The sequence below is a fragment of the Manis javanica genome, chromosome 7 (genome assembly GCF_040802235.1).
Source record: "Manis javanica isolate MJ-LG chromosome 7, MJ_LKY, whole genome shotgun sequence".
Taxonomy (NCBI): Eukaryota; Metazoa; Chordata; class Mammalia; order Pholidota; family Manidae; genus Manis; species Manis javanica.
The window spans coordinates 66,810,183-66,827,873 of record NC_133162.1 but is presented as its reverse complement, the minus strand read 5'-3'; the positions used below and the strand labels follow the sequence as shown (position 1 = coordinate 66,827,873).

At 40.9% G+C, this 17,691-nt stretch overlaps 1 protein-coding gene across 1 annotated transcript; it reads right to left on the bottom strand.

Moving 5' to 3' along the window:
* Positions 1-247: 247 nt before the first annotated feature.
* DYDC2 (DPY30 domain containing 2) lies at positions 248-14,616 on the bottom strand. Its single transcript, XM_073241086.1, is given in 7 exon segments — positions 248-1,229; positions 1,322-1,842; positions 1,845-2,007; positions 5,796-5,804; positions 13,645-13,800; positions 14,144-14,299; positions 14,466-14,616. Coding segments are annotated over 5 exon segments (624 nt in total). The 5' UTR covers positions 14,291-14,299; positions 14,466-14,616; the 3' UTR covers positions 248-1,229; positions 1,322-1,693.
* Positions 14,617-17,691: the final 3,075 nt, after the last annotated feature.

Sequence of the window (17,691 nt, the reverse complement as noted above, 5' to 3'; positions counted from 1 at the left end):
ATCACTATTGCAAAAGATTTAGGCATACTCTCTCATTTTTGCTAAATATCAGAACACAAAATTAAGATGATTTTCTTTTGATGGTCCTCAGTTGATTTTTTCCCCCCGTCACTCAATGGCTCTTTGAAAATGAAGTTTCCCTGCTCCTCCTCTATGCTAGCTACCTCAAATTCTCATTGACTTGCCTGGTTTTTGTTCCACACAAGAATTTACTCGGTATGGCTGAATGCATTAATACTATGCACCAGCCAAATTACCTTGCATAAGGATCATTTGGAAAAATGGGAGAGGAGAGCACAGTATTAAATGATTTTTAGTTGTACTTTAAAACAGCCCACGTTTTCATTGATATTACCACAGTTAGGTTTCCATGTCCTTTTTATATCACATATCCAATTTTACAATTTTAAAGAAAACATGGTGTTCATTATGTTACACAATTTCAGCTGGAGCATCATTAGAAAGAAGGGATTCCAAGTTCTTGGGCCTTTCTACAGCATGGATGGACTGAAAATGTCTCTAGATCCTGATACGCTGGAGAGAACACTAACCCCTGGACAGTGGCCACAAGTCCCACAGGGAGCCTGCTCTCTTCAGAAACTGAGGTAGGATTGTAGGGGAGGAGTGTGGGGAGATGGGAGCATTCTATGTGAGAGAAGAGAAAGCAAAGTTCTGAGGTGGGACCATGCCTGGAGTGTTTGAAGAGCAACAAGGTGTCAGTGTGGCTGGAGTGAAGAGAACAGTATGGAGAGTAAAATGGGGAATCAGACTTTTAAGAGTCCAGTAGCTCACACTAAAAGCCTTGAATATTTCTGTGACTGAGACAGAAAGCCACTCATTAGACATGATGTGACTTATATTATATTTACCAATATCATCCTGGCTTCTTAATGTTGAGGTTAGAAAAGGCCAAAGGCAGAAGGGAGACCAGTTAACAGGCTACTGTAATAATCTAGGCAAAAGATGACTGTGGCTGGGCATTCAAGTGGTTGAATTCTGGGTTTATTTCAAATGGAAAGCTAACAGACCAGATGTGGGGTTACCAATAAAGAATGGAGTCAACGATGACACCAAGAGTTTGACCTGAACAAACAGAAGAATGAAGAGAAATTGGTTCAGGGAGAGCATCAGGGATTCCATTTGGATACGATGAGTTTGAGATGTCCCTTGGTCATCCAAGTAGACATATTAAGCAGGCAGTCATGGAAATCTTGATCAAAGATGTAAATCTGAAATCATCAGTTTAGAGGTGAATATAGATAGAAAATAATCAGGAAAAAAACCTTTGCATTTAATTATCATAAGAGCTGTTTCAAAATACCTCTTGTCAGTGACACAGGTACACTCTTGGCCACGTGTAAACACTCTGAGGGGCCTGGCTGAAAAGTCCAACTGAAGTTAAGTCATGAACATATGAGGTGAATGTCTAGTCTTCAAAAAATGATAAAACAAGAAGAAAAAGTCTCATCAGTTTGGTTACTCATTTAAATCCTTATTATGAGTTTATTTCATCCTATGAGTAGTTCAAATTTTACATGATTAAGGTTTTTTTTTTTTTACATTTTTATGGCTATCACAACAGGACTTAAGCTGTAAGTCCCTACAGACATCTCTCTCCATAGTCCTTCAAATTTTTGGTTTTATCCACACAATTATCATCTTCAAGTGAGAGTTCTTCTAGCTGGCCATTGTCTTAGCTTGCGGCTTTGAGAGAATCATCATTAGAATTGCTTGCCTTCTGATAAACCTGAGAGGAAGATTTGGAGCCAGGATGCATTCTGGGAGCAATGTCATGTTGAAAAGCCTGGTACTTTCTTTCTTGTGTAGTTCTGACGTTCAGTAAGTCTGGCCAGATGACTCCGAAGAAGGAATCTGCTGAGGCATTCCTGGAATCATCCTGGAATAACCTGGCAGGGACTCCTGCTTGAAGGCCTCCGTCTCAAGGGGGTTTATGTTTTCCTGCGTGAATATGACCTCTTTTGTGGAACTAGCTACAGATACCAGTGGCTAAATAGAAAACAAAAAACCAAAAAAGTCATTAGCAGAGACCAAAACACACTTGGTATGGCAAGAACACAATATTGCCATTTTCATGCCCAAGACTAAGAATAATACTGAAACAGATGTGCTCCAGTGAAGCATAAAACAAATCTGATAGGATCCAAATGACTCACCAATAATTTAACTACCTGCCAGGAAATAAAGCAATAACATTTGAAGGAAAATTACACAATCTAAACTCCCTGCAAAGTATCATCTACAATGTTCAGTATACAAACAATTACTAGACATATGAAAAAGTAGGACAACGTGAACCATAATCTAAAGTTAGTATTTAACAGAAGAGACTTCAAAGAGACAAAGAAGTTGGAATTGACAGACAAGGACTTAAAACAGTGATTACAAGTATTTTCAAAAAACTGAAGGAGAAAAATGGATGTGGTGAGTGAAGAGATAGGGCATATCTATAGCGGAAATGGAAATTACACAAAGGAACCAGATGGAATTTCTAGAATTTATAAGTACAATATCCGAAATGAAAAACTCGCTGAATCCCTAAGCAGGATATTGGACACTGCAGGAGAAAGGGTCAGTAAACTTGAAGACAGATCAATAGAAATTATCCAAACTGAAGCATAGAGGAAAAACGATTGAAATATGAACATAGTCTCAGTGACCTACAAGACAACATCAGTCTAGCACTGACATGACTGAAGTCCCTGATGAGGTAGGAGTCCTTGGACCTTATGTTGTACTGGCCGCCTCAACTCCCGTCTTCTCCCACTGTCCACGCCACAGCAGATCCTGTGGGGGTGCTGCAGAGGGGTCTTTGAAGTACTTGCCCACATGATCTCTAAGATCCTTCTGACTTCAAAGTGTTTTGAGTGTATGCAGCAAATCTAGGTACTGATTCCATAAAAAATGTATTTCTAAAACATTTGCTCACTCAGATCTTTAAACAAAGCAACACCTCAGACTTAGAAACTGAATTATGATTTACTTCTTCAAAGCTGCCTCTGCTTAATGTAGAGAAACCAATAGAAGGTCAACTTTTGCCACCTTTCTTCTAGGTCTGATTCAAATGCTGCCTCTCTGTGAATTTCTTCTTTTAATTGGATATGATCTCTACCACACATAGTGCACTGTTTCTACTCTTTTGACATGCCCAGTGGATCAGTAGTATTCGATCTGGGATTCTCAAAGACTTTTTAAGGAATATGCAAGTAATGATGGTTTTGAGATATTAAGGAAAATTTTGCAAAGCTTTGAACATGTGCATAAAAGCCCATCAGCTAAATCAGCAGGCTTGTTAAAACCTTATGCAAGCCATCCTGGGCCTATTTGAGATCAGATTTTACAGCACTAGTGACACAAAATCTGAAGGTAACCAATAGAAACGAACAGTTTGTGATTCACCTTGAGCAACAGATGCATCTCCACCTCTTTGCCCTTTGTTTAGCTCTTTCAGTTTTGTACTAGGAAAGTAACTTGCACTTGAATGATGTGGCTCTCCCTTGCTGGGTAAACAATACCTTCAGCTGTGTTTCAGATTACTGTTGGGTTCTATTTCCTTTTAACAAAAGGAATCAGTTTCCAATAATCACAGCTTGCATATGAACTCTTCCCTAAAACAGAGAACTTGCATGTAGTCCAGGCACCATGCTGGCTCTTATTTCCCATATTCCCTAACAATTGCCTTTGTCTCCACTTGGCAAAAGAATAGCATACCTTTCACTCATTTAAATCTTGCTAAGGAATATTGCTATAGAGCATAAAACTGCCTGAGTGCAACACAAAGGGACAATTCAAAATAATGATGTGTACAAACTTTTCTTTAATAAAGTCACCATAAAACCAGCATGGAGTTTTGGGAGTATTTTCCTGCCTTACATTGCTATATTCTATTAACAGTGAAGCATGGTATTAGAAAAGGAGTAGAATAGGCAGCAAGGTGATGACAACTTTTGCTTAATGACCTCACCTGTATTATCTCCCAACAATTATTCAAAGAATGGATTATTCCTGAGGGAGAGTTGTTTTACACTATTGTCAACCAATAGTATGAAACTATTTTCTGATTTAATTTATTTATAAAACCTTCAGACTTAAAAAATAAACCTATTAATTGTGAGGAAAGCTGAGCAAATCAGTATAAATGTCCACAAGCATAATATTTTCATGTGTTTATCAAAGTTGGGTTTGGAAACTAGCAAAAGTTAGTGAACTGTACAAGACTGCATTGAAGATTGTAATGCATCGGATACAGTGACAGTTAAAAAAATATCAGAGATGGAGGGAGCCAAGATGGCGGCGTGAGTAGAGCAGTGGAAATCTCCTCCCAAAAACACATAGAGCTATGAAAATATAACAAAGAAAAATCTTCCTAAAATAGAGACCACAGGACACGGGACAACATCCAGACCACATCCACACCTGCAAGAACCCAGTGCCTTGTGAAGGGGGTAAGATACAAGCCCCAGCCCGGCGGGACCCGAGCGCCCCTCCCCCCGGCTCCCGGCGGGTGGAGAGAAACTGGAGCAGTTTTTTTTTTTTGGAGAGCGCTTTTTGGAAGCCTTAGAGGGACGGGCCCCCGTTGCTGGGGAGGCAGGGTGGCGGGACCGGTGAGGAGGTGCCTGGGAACGGCGCCGGAGGACAAAGAATATCCCGCGTTTCTCCCTGCGAGACCTGGGGGCGGGTGCCTGAGACCAGTGCCTGAGGACGGAGGAGGTCGCGCGTTTTTCCCCTTTTTTTTTTTTTTCTCTTTTTGGCAAGCGCTTTTTGGAAGCCTTGAAGGGACGGGGACCCCAGTGCTAGGGAGGCACGGTGGCGGGACTGGTGATCGGGTGGCTGGGACCGGCGCCTGAGGACAAAGAATATCCCCCGTTTTTCCCTGCGGGACCGGTGGGCGGGTGCCTGAGACCGGCACTTGAGGACAGAGGAAATCGCGCGTTTTTCCCCTTTTTTTTTTCTCTTTTCTGCGAGTGCTTTTTGGAAGCCTAAAAGGGACAGGGACCCCGGTGCTAGGGAGGCAGGGCGGCGGGACTGGTGAGCGGGTGCCTGGGACCGGCACCTGAGGACAAAGAATATCCCGCATTTTTCCCTGTGGGACCGGTGGGTGGGTGCCTGAGACCAGCACCTGAGGACGGAAGAAATCGCGCGTTTTTCCCCTTTTTTTTTCTCTCTTTTTGCCAAGTGCTTTTTGGAAGCCTTGAAGGGACAGGGACCCCGGTGCTAGGGAGGCAGGGCGGCAGGACTGGTGAGCGGGTGCGTGGGACCAGTGCCTGAGGACCAAGAATATTGAGCGTTCCTTCCCTGCGGGACCGGTGGGTGGGTGCTTTTTGGAAGCCTTGAAAGGACAGGGACCCTGGTGCTAGGGAGACAGGGCAGCAGGACCAGTGCGCGGGTGCCTGGGACCGGCACCTGAGGGAAAAAAAAAAAAAATCGCGTGTTTTCTCTTTTTTTTTTCCTTTCTGTTCCCTCTCTCATTGTTGCTGTTGTTGTTTTGGTTTGGAGAGTGCTTTTTGGAAATCTTAAAGGGGCAGGACAGGTCACTTAGACCAGAAGCAGGGAATCTGGGGATCTCTGGGCACTCTAACCCCCTGGGCAGCAGGGAGCACAGAGGCCCCTTACGGAGATAAATAGTCTCCTGGCTGCTCCCCCTCTAACGGGGCTCCACCATTTTGGAGGAACAGCCCCAGCCAGGCCAAGCCCACAGCAACAGTGGAGATAAACCCCAAAGCAACTGGGCAGGAAGCAGAAGCCCTGTCTGCGCACAGCTGCCCAGCACAAGCCACTAGAGGTCGCTATTCTCCCAGGAAAAGGCTACAAACCAACAAGAAGGGAAGCTCTTCCAGCGGTCACTTGTACCAGCTCTGCAGACTATCTCTATCACCATGAAAAGGCAAAACTACAGGCAGACAAAGATCACAGAGACAACACCTGAGAAGGAGACAGACCTAACTAGTCCTCCTGAAAAAGAATTCAAAATAAAAATCATGAACATGCTGACAGAGATGCAGAAAAAAATGCAAGAGCAATGGGATGAGATGCAGAGAAAAATGCAAGAGCAGTGGGATGAGATGCAGAGAAAAATGCAAGAGCAGTGGGATGAAGTCCGGAAGGAGATCACAGATGTCAGGAAAGAGATCACAGAAGTGAAACAATCCCTGGAAGGATTTATAAGCAGAATGGATAAGATGCAAGAGGCCATTGAAGGAATAGAAGCCAGAGAACAGGAACGTATAGAAGCTGACATAGAGAGAGATAAAAGGATCTCCAGGAATGAAACAACACTAAGAGAAATATGTGACCAATACAAAAGGAAAAACATTCGTATTATAGGGATACCAGAAGAGGAAGAAAGAGGAAAAGGGATAGAAAGTGTCTTTGAAGAAATAATTGCTGAAAACTTCCCCAAACTGGGGGAGGAAATAATCGAACAGACCATGGAATTATACAGAACCCCCAACAGAAAGGATCCAAGGAGGACAACACCAAGACACATAATAATTAAAATGGCAAGGATCAAGGACAAGGAAAGAGTTTTAAAGGCAGCTAGAGAGAAAAAGGTCACCTATAAAGGAAAACCAATCAGGCTAACATCAGACTTCTCAACAGAAACCCTACAGGCCAGAAGAGAATGGCATGATATACTTAATGCAATGAAACAGAAGGGCCTTGAACCAAGGATACTGTATCCAGCACGACTATCATTTAAATATGATGGTGGGATCAAACAATTCCCAGATAAGCAAAAGCTGAGGGAATTTGCTTCCCACAAACCACCTCTACAGGGCATCCTACAGGGACTGCTCTAGATGGGAGCACCCCTAAAAAGAGCACAGAACAAAACACACAACATATGAAGAAGGGAGGAGGAGGAATAAGAAGGGAGAGAAGAAAAGACTCTCCAGACAGTGTATACAACAGCTCAATAAGCGAGCTAAGTTAGGCAGTAAGATACTAAAGAAGCTAACCTTGAACCTTTGGTAACCACGAATCTAAAGCCTGCAATGGCAATAAGTACATATCTTTCAATAGTCACCCTAAATGTAAATGGACTTAATGCACCAATCAAAAGACATAGAGTAATAGAATGGATAAAAAAGCAAGACCCATCTATATGCTGCTTACAAGAAACTCACCTTAAACCCAAAGATAAGCATAGACTAAAAGTCAAGGGATGGAAAAACATATTTCAGGCAAACAACAGTGAGAAGAAAGCAGGGGTTGCAGTACTAATATCAGACAAAATAGACTTCAAAACAAAGAAAGTAACAAGAGATAAAGAAGGCCACTACATAATGATAAAGGGCTTAGTCCAACAAGAGGATATAACCATTCTAAATATATATGCACCCAATACAGGAGCACCAGCATATGTGAAGCAAATACTAACAGAACTAAAGAGGGAAATAGACTGCAATGCATTCATTGTAGGAGACTTCAACACACCACTCACCCCAAAGGATAGATCCACCGGGCAGAAAATAAGTAAAGACACACAGGCACTGAACAACACACTAGAACAGATGGACCTAATAGACATCTATAGAACTTTACATCCAAAAGCAACAGGATATACATTCTTCTCAAGTGCACATGGAACATTCTCCAGAATAGACCACATACTAGCTCACAAAAAGAGCCTCAGTAAATTCCACAATATTGAAATTCTACCAACCAATTTTTCAGACCACAAAGGTATGAAAGTAGAAATAAATTCTACAAACAAAACAAAAAGGCTCACAAACACATGGAGGCTTAACAACATGCTACTAAATAATCAATGGATCAATGAACAAATCAAAATAGAGATCAAGGAATATATAGAAACAAATGACAACAACAACACTAAGCCCCAACTTCTGTGGGATGCAGCGAAAGCAGTCTTAAGAGGAAAGTATATAGCAATCCAGGCACACTTGAAGAAGGAAGAACAATCCCAAATGAATAGTCTAACATCACAATTATTAAAACTGGAAAAAGAAGAACAAATGAGGCCTAAAGTCAGCAGAAGGAGGGACATAATAAAGATCAGAGAAGAAATAAACAAAATTGAGAAGAATAAAACAATAGCAAAAATCAACGAAACCAAGAGCTGGTTCTTTGAGAAAATAAACAAAATAGATAAGCCTCTAGCCCAACTTATTAAGAGAAAAAGAGAGTCAACACAAATCAACATAATCAGAAATGAGAATGGAAAAATCACGACAGACTCCACAGAAATACAAAGAATTATTAAAGACTACTATGAAAACCTATATGCCAACAAGCTGGAAAACCTAGAAGAAATGGACAACTTCCTAGAAAAATACAACCTCCCAAGACTGACCAAGGAAGAAACACAAAAGTTAAACAAACCAATTACAAGCAAAGAAATTGAAACAGTAATCAAAAAACTACCCAAGAACAAAACCCCGGGGCCGGACGGATTTACCTCGGAATTTTATCAGACACACAGAGAAGACATAATACCCATTCTCCTTAAAGTGTTCCACAAAATAGAAGAAGAGGGAATACTCCCAAACTCATTCTATGAAGCCAACATCACCCTAATACCAAAACCAGGCAAAGACCCCACCAAAAAAGAAAATTACAGACCAATATCCCTGATGAACGTAGATGCAAAAATACTCAATAAAATATTAGCAAACAGAATTCAACAGTATATCAAAAGGATCATACACCATGACCAAGTGGGGTTCATCCCAGGGATGCAAGGATGGTACAACATTCGAAAATCCATCAACATCATCCACCACATCAACAAAAAGAAAGACAAAAACCACATGATCATCTCCATAGATGCTGAAAAAGCATTTGACAAAATTCAACATCCATTCATGATAAAAACTCTCAGCAAAATGGGAATAGAGGGCAAGTACCTCAACATAATAAAGGCCATATATGATAAACCCACAGCCAGCATTATACTGAACAGCGAGAAGCTGAAAGCATTTCCACTGAGATCGGGAACCAGACAGGGATGCCCACTCTCCCCACTGTTATTTAACATAGTACTGGAGGTCCTAGCCACGGCAATCAGACAAAACAAAGAAATACAAGGAATCCAGATTGGTAAAGAAGAAGTTAAACTGTCACTATTTGCAGATGATATGATACTGTACATAAAAAACCCTAAAGACTCCACTCCAAAACTACTAGAACTGATATCGGAATACAGCAAAGTTGCAGGATACAAAATCAACACACAGAAATCTGTAGCTTTCCTATACACTAACAACGAATCAATAGAAAGAGAAATCAGGAAAACAATTCCATTCACCATTGCATCAAAAAGAATAAAATACCTAGGAATAAACCTAACCAAGGAAGTGAAAGACTTATACTCTGAAAACTACAAGTCACTCTTAAGAGAAATTAAAGGGGACACTAATAAATGGAAACTCATCCCATGCTCATGGCTAGGAAGAATTAATATCGTCAAAATGGCCATCCTGCCAAAAGCAATATACAAATTTGATGCAATCCCTCTCAAATTACCAGCAACATTCTTCAATGAATTGGAACAAATAATTCAAAAATTCATATGGAAACACCAAAGACCCCGAATAGCCAAAGCAATCCTGAAAAAGAAGAATAAAGTAGGGGGGATCTCACTCCCCAACTTCAAGCTCTACTACAAAGCCATAGTAATCAAGACAATTTGGTACTGGCACAAGAACAGAGCCACAGACCAGTGGAACAGATTAGAGACCCCAGAAATTAACCCAAACATATATGGTCAATTAATATTTGATAAAGGAGCCATGGACATACAATGGCAAAATGACAGTCTCTTCAACAGATGGTGCTGGCAAAACTGGACAGCTACATGTAGGAGAATGAAACTGGACCATTGTCTAACCCCATATACAAAGGTAAACTCAAAATGGATCAAAGACCTGAATGTAAGTCACGAAACCATTAAACTCTTGGAAAAAAACATAGGCAAAAACCTCTTAGACATAAACATGAGTGATCTCTTCTTGAACATATCTCCCCGGGCAAGGAAAACAACAGCAAAAATGAGCAAGTGGGACTACATTAAGCTGAAAAGCTTCTGTACAGCGAAAGACACCATCAATAGAACAAAAAGGAACCCTACAGTATGGGAGAATATATTTGAAAATGACAGATCTGATAAAGGCTTGACGTCCAGAATATATAAAGAGCTCACACGCCTCAACAAACAAAAAACAAATAACCCAATTAAAAAATGGGCAGAGGAACTGAACAGAAAGTTCTCCAAAAAAGAAATACAGATGGCCAAGAGACACATGAAAAGATGCTCCACATCGCTAATTATCAGAGAAATGCAAATTAAAACTACAATGAGGTATCACCTCACACCAGTAAGGATAGCTGCCATCCAAAAGACAAACAACAACAAATGTTGGCGAGGCTGTGGAGAAAGGGGAACCCTCCTACACTGCTGGTGGGAATGTAAATTAGTTCAACCATTGTGGAAAGCAGTATGGAGGTGCATCAAAATGCTCAAAACAGACCTACCATTTGACCCAGGAATTCCACTCCTAGGAATTTACCCTAAGAACGCAGCAATCAAGTTTGAGAAAGACAGATGCACTCCTATGTTTATCGCAGCACTATTTACAATAGCCAAGAATTGGAAGCAACCTAAATGTCCATCTGTAGATGAATGGATAAAGAAGATGTGGTACATATACACAATGGAATACTACTCAGCCATAAGAAGTGGAAAAATCCAACCATTTGCAGCAACATGGATGGAGCTGGAGAGTATTATGCTCAGTGAAATAAGCCAAGCGGAGAAAGAGAAATACCAAATGATTTCACTCATCTGAGGAGTATAGGAACAAAGGAAAAACTGAAGGAACAAAACAGCAGCAGAATTACAGAACCCAAAAATGGACTAACAGGTACCAAAGGGAAAGGAACTGGGGAGGATGGGTGGGCAGGGAGGGATAAGGGGGGGGAAGAAGAAGGGGGGTATTAAGATTAGCATGCATGGGGGGGAGGGAGAAAGGGGAGGGTGGGCTGCACAACACAGAGAGGACAAGTAGTGACTCTACAACATTTTGCTAAGCTGATGGACAGTAACCGTAATGTGGTTGTTAGGGGGGACCTGATATAGGGGAGAGCATAGTAAACATAGTATTCTTCAGGTAAGTGTAGATTAAAAATTTAAAAAAAAAAAAAAAAAAGAAAGAAAGAAAGAAAAGGGGGATTACTCCTTAACAGGATAAAACTATTGGTAAATCAAAGATCAACGCATGCTTTAAATATCCTTAATGTTGATCACTTAAAGGGTGTCAGATGATCAGCTATGGAGGTACTCTTTTCTGATAATATTCCTTTCTCTTAATTAAAAAAAAAAAAAAAAAAAGCAGTTACTGTGTGCTGACCTCCAATGAGTTCTGCACAGTGGTATAGAGGGCATGTCAAAGTGTGGGCAAAGGGTCTGTTTGTCTCTACGCAGAAGATCAAGGCCTAGCTTGGATACCCAGAAAATGAACTAAGATACGATATGAGGAGGAGCTTCCGGCATCAGCACTCTCTGGAGGACTCGTGCCGGGGGATGATCATCAAAAAGCCTCCACAGGGATCCGGACGATGCTGCGGTTGTGGCTGCATCCAGCCCACCGTCTCCTGGACTTGCCATAAGAAGGAGGAGGGAGATGTCTAGGCTGGCATGTGCATACAGTGAGACAACGAATTTGACTGGATCTGTACTGTTGGAACTCAACCAGGAGTTGGGAGGGGTGCAAGTTGTAGCACCCCAAAATCTCATGACTATAGACTATCTATGGTTAAAAGAACATATGGGATGTGAACAGATCCCAGAAATGGGCTGCTTTAATTTGTCTGATGGTTCAAGTACAGTTGGAAAATATCCATCATATCATAGATAAATTTTCACAAATGCCTCGGGTGCCTAAATGGTTTTCTTGGCTTCACTGGAGATGGCTGGTAATTATAGATTTGCTTTGTTTATGTCACCGTATTCCTATTATGTCAATATGTGTGTGCAAATTAGTTAGTAGTTTAAAACCTATACATACTTAAGGTACTATACAAGAAGATATGTCAAAGAAATAATCAATCCTCCCAAGTTTCCTTCATATGCTACATCTATAGCTTTTCTTCTTCCTTCCTAATTACAAACTTTAAATAGAATTCGTGCCTCATATCGAATTTACCGAGTATCATAATTCCTCCAGGTGGTAAAGATACCTCGAGACAAGTGCTGGGCATAGAAGCCACAGGGCATAAATCTGCAAAGAAGTAAAAAGCTAACCTTTGCAAACAATATGGCTTCTCTCTCACTTACCAACTTTACATTTCCCTGTATGGCCCCGGAAGATGACTGGTTAGCCAGAGACGGGTAAGATTCCTCAAGGGAGGAACAACCTAAGACAGGCACAGTCGCAGGGGGGCCATCAGGTGAGAATTTGGGGGTCAACAGAGGTGAGGCTCAGAACCTCACCCCCCCTGCTTTGAGAGAAATCTTCTGCATCCGTGGATGTCTTGCTGCCCTTGTCTAGCCTGGATTAATACTTAGTCCATAGGCACACACCTGATCATCTGATCATCTACATTTGCCTTCTTACAGCACTAAACTATGTTTTCTACCTTTATCTTGCATCTACCTACCACTTCAGCATTTTATTAAAAATAAAAATAATAATAATAATAGGAGAAATGTGGGATCAACATATAAATCAAGTACAAAAATCAAATGAATATTCATATTTGACCTGATGGTTTATAGGTCATATTGCATGATCAAAACCGAAAGTTTCTGTGATGACTGCCCTTGTACTGTTCACCATGTAAGAATTTATTCACTCTGTAAGAATTCGTTCACCATGTAAGAACTTGTTCGTTATGCTTCAGAAGATTGGAGACTGACGAGAATTAGGCTTGAGATGGATTAATGATTGTACATTGAGCATTGACCCCCCTATACTGAATTTTATTGTTGTTAACAACCATTTGATCAATAAATATGAGAGATGCCCTCTCAAAAAAAAAAAAAAAAAAAAAAAAATATCAGATGTCTAGCCCAATAAGTCAATTCCTTATCCAGGCGTCATATACTCTGTAGAAGGTGCAAAAGTGAAACAGCATTTTTCAGAAGATTGGGGCAAAAATTGTGGGAGATAAAAGATATGCTTGTCAGACTAATGAATAAAAAGTTGTTTCCAATTACTCTAAGTTAATAATTTATGACCACTATTACAGCATCACAGAGGAGGGACTTGTGACTTGATACCTAAACAAATAACATAAAAAATAAAATACATAAGTAATTAGTATATAATAAACTAATATACCTGAAGTATATAGTAATAACCATATTTGATTTCTGAAAAATATTGAATCATTTTTTGAAAAAGGCTCAAAGGATCTTGAATGAAATACATTAGTTCTAAGTGATGTATTAGATTTTTTTTAAATCTAATTTTTTAAAATGAGTAACACCTAAGCTATGTCTGAAATCTAAACATTTTTTTCATTGACACGGATTTCATTGGCAAGGATTGTCAATAAGATTGGTGTTATATGTGAATATGGTAGGAAAAGTCTGCTTTTGGGAACCTCCATGCACTTTGCCTCGTGGCTGAGCTGACTTGTGGATTTCCTGGTATGGATCACTGGGATGTATGTGCCCAATGCTGAATTCTTCCTCCCCACCTTGTGATACTTTTCACGCTTCTGTTGAATCTAACTCTCTCCTTGCTTCAGCACTTCTGTCATTTCGGTTTTTTTGAGGCTATTATCATCCTTCAGCTGGATCTTCTCTTGTCTATTCTGGGGCAATGGGGCTCAGATGAATCAGGTCAGCCCCTGGGAAGCAAGTTCAAATGCACCCTCCCTCACTGGGATAGGCTGCAGGCCCTGGACCCTTCTGAATCTGCCCTTGTAGCTTTTACCTGCTAGTGCCTCTCAAACCCACCAATCCACAGCTCTCTGGGTTGGATTCCTTCTTCAGACCCTTGACTCCCCACACTTCAGGGACATCTGGGCCTAAGCCATCTCACAGTTGGATAACTGAGAAACTCCCCAGGCTAGCTCCAGAGTCCTGCCTTGGATTTCAAATGACTCTGGGAAAGCCGGAAAGCCCTCCCCATGCCAACCCAGTGCACATACACACCTCTTCTTTTGCTTTAGTGCTCTTCCTGTAATGATAAAGCCAGTGGGCCAGGTACTCAATGGGGTCGCTGGGCCGAACCTTCGCCACATCTGCCAGCGCCTGGGCCAGGCAATTTCCAAAGCACCTCTTCAGATAGTCAGTTTCCATCCCTGTAGGCTGGGAAATACCAAAACAAAGTCACACTGTTTCATACATCTAATCTGATTTTAAAAATAGATACATTCTAACCAATTCAGATTCATTTCAGGATAAATATAAGATGCTTCTGGATCCTATTCTTCCCAAAAGCTTCAATAAATACATACTTGCCAATAGCACTTACATTCAAATAGTCTTTTAAAAAGCTTTTCAGCTGTTTGAGGTCAGACAATAGGTCCAGCAGGTCATCAGGGCTAAGAGGAGCTTTATATGTTGGTAGTTAAGGGTGTCTAAGGTCTCCATGCACACATTTCCACCCTTGAGCAAGGAGGAAATAAGTGAGCAGGCAGGAAGTCCCCAAAGGGGCTCTGAATACCCAGCAAGCTGTGCTATTGTGAGGCTGGAAGCTGAAGTCATCTATGACATAGATAAGATAGACTTATTTATACACAAGGGACCACTGAGAAGCCCTGGGGAGGAGAGGAGAGGAAGGGAAGATGCAGCTATGGATGATCAGCTTTGCCAGCACTTAGCACAATATTCTGCTCTCTATGGCTTAAGCATGAAACTGCTTTAGGTTGAGTTGTTGATCCTGAACTTACTATTAATCAGATTTCACGAGCTGGAGGCAACGTAGCCTGACTTAGACCGTAAATTAGGAGTGGCAGTGTAGTGCAGCAGTATGAACACAGATTCTGGGATCAGACAAAACAAGTTCCAGGGCTGGTTCTTCCATGTATCGACTGTGTGATCTTGAGCAAGGCACCCAGTCTCTCTGAACCTCGGTTTTCTCATCTGTAGAACAGAATAGCAAAGATATGTACCTCATAACTGTGAGTATTAAAAGAGATAATAAATACAAGTAAAGCACTTAACTTGGCACATAGTGTTTAATAAAAGCTATTACAGTGGGAGGTTGTGACATGAAATGTTGTAGCACCTGACCAACTCCATATTCCTGAAGTGTGCATACATATTTCCAGTCCAAAAGAGCTAATAATAAAGTGAATAATAAAGACTTGGGTCCAGTCTTGGTATTTTCTTGAGGTATTTTTCAGTTTTAGGAAGGATAGGTATGGATATAGAAAAAAATTTTTTGTAGCTTTTTCTACCACAAAGACCTAGATGTACAACACCTCAGTAGCAATGAGCACACTAAGTATACAGAACTTGCTTTTAAATAATCTTCACCACTTAAGAGGAATCAGGACTCCTTGAAAAAAATGGCTAATTCCAACGTTGGAGCAGGAAAAGTCTAATAAGCCTGGAATATTTTGTTGTCCCAGAAAGGAAGAAAATGCTAAAAAATAAAATGGCTAGGGACACAGGAGCCAACTTGAAGAGGGCTTCTACTAACCAAATCTGCAGCAACTGAACCTTCAAAACAAATAATGACTATCATGAATTTAACTATTTGAATAAAATAAGGGTCAGTGAATTCATATAAGAATAGATAAGTAAGTGAACAGGAGAGAAGGCAAGTTCTTCTTAAAGTGGAATGCCAAGTAATAAATGTGTAAAGAATAAGGGAGTTTAAAAAAAGTAACCATTTTGTAATCTTGATAGTATAACTGATTCAGGCCAGAATCACTGCTAAAACTTGGTGAATATTTGACAAGGAATAGAGTATTTATATAGTTTCAAAGTTTCTCCCCATAGATTGTTTATTTCAGAAGGAAATACAGAAAGTTTACAAGGGTGAAACTGGGCTGACAGAACCTTAATGAACTGATTAACATAAACATCAGTAATAAAGGACAAAGTGATATCAGATGTTTCTTTGATGTGATGCACTTTTTAGTGGGGCATAATACATTTCCATGGATTTCTGCCCAAAATGCAAAACTTGAATCTCATTAAGGAAATATCAAACAAAAGAAAATTGAGAGACAGTCTGCAACTGGCCCGTACTCTTGAGAATGTCAAGATTATGACACACACACACAAAAAGATGAGGACCCATTCCAGATCAAAGGTGCCTAAACAGGTTTAAGAACTATATGCAACACATGATCCTGGATTGGATCTAGATCAGAAAAAAGAATTCTATAAAGGATGTTGTTCGGAAAACTGGATGTGGATTGTAGATTACATAATAGAACTGTATAAATGTTAAATTTCCTAGTTTTGGTAACTGAAATATGAATAAGAAAATGTCCTTTTTCTTAGGAAATACACAGTATGGTAGAGCTGAATAATGGCTCCTAAAGGTTTCTAGGTCGTAATAACTGGGACCTGTGAAAAATGTTACTTTATGTGGCAAAAGGGATTTTGTGGATGTGATGAAGTTAAGGATTTTGATTTGGGGAGATTATACTGGATTATTCGGGTAGGCACAATGTAATCACAAGGGTCTCTATGGGGTCAGACAGGGAAGAAGGTGATGGGATGATGGAAGCAGAGGGAGAAAAGGTGAGGCGACTCAGGGCCATGACCCAGCGAGGGTGGGCAACCTCTAGAAGCTGGAAAGACAAGGAAATGGATTCTTCCCGAGAGCCTCCAATAAGGAAGTAGCCGTGGCAACACTTTGGTTTCAACCTGTGAGACTCATTTTGGATTTTCAACTTCAAAACCTGTAAGAGAGTAAAAGCACTAAATTTGGGGTCGTGGTGGAGGGTGGGGTTGGTGGTGCATGGTATCTGTTTCTGCCAATCTGTGGCTCCCCTGAACCAATGCATGTGTATAAACAATCTCGTACATCCTTTTTACTCAAAGTGTGGTCTGTGATGAACAGCAGCACTACATCATCTCCGGGCTTGTTGAATTGCAGATTTTCAGGGCTTACCCCAGACCTACAAATTCAGAGTCTGCATTTGCCCTTCCCAGAGGGTGAAGTCATCAATTGCATTCCCAGTTGGGTGGCTGCCACACTGTGTAAGTGTGGCGACCCTTTCTGGAGAAAGCATCGGATCTAAATTGCACATTTTCAATAATTGTCTCAATGAAATATGTTTATCTGATGGTTACTAAGACTTGAGATGCAAAGACAGTAGGGCCAGAATAACAGAGCTACAATGTGAGGCCTGGATTATACTACGCCCACCTGCATAATCCAGTATAATCTCCCCAAATCAAAATCCTCAACTTCATCACATCTGCCAAGTCTTATTTATTTACTTACATATGATGCCTTTTACGGTCCCCTGCCCCACAAACTCAGGGAACACTCACCAAAGAGGAGGGGGCTATTTTTCCCAGAGCTCTGGAGTTTCCCAGAGTACCTCCGAGGGTGTGCTTACACTGGCCCTCTTTGTTCATGGCCTTGCACACAGTAGGCAGGGCAATAATCATAGAGTTGGTCTTCATTCACACTATATTGCCAGTGGTAGGCCCACAGTAGGTGCTCAGAAAATATTCCGTGACTTCATCAGGAGGGCTGTGATACCCAGGCAGGAGCTCATGCTCCATTC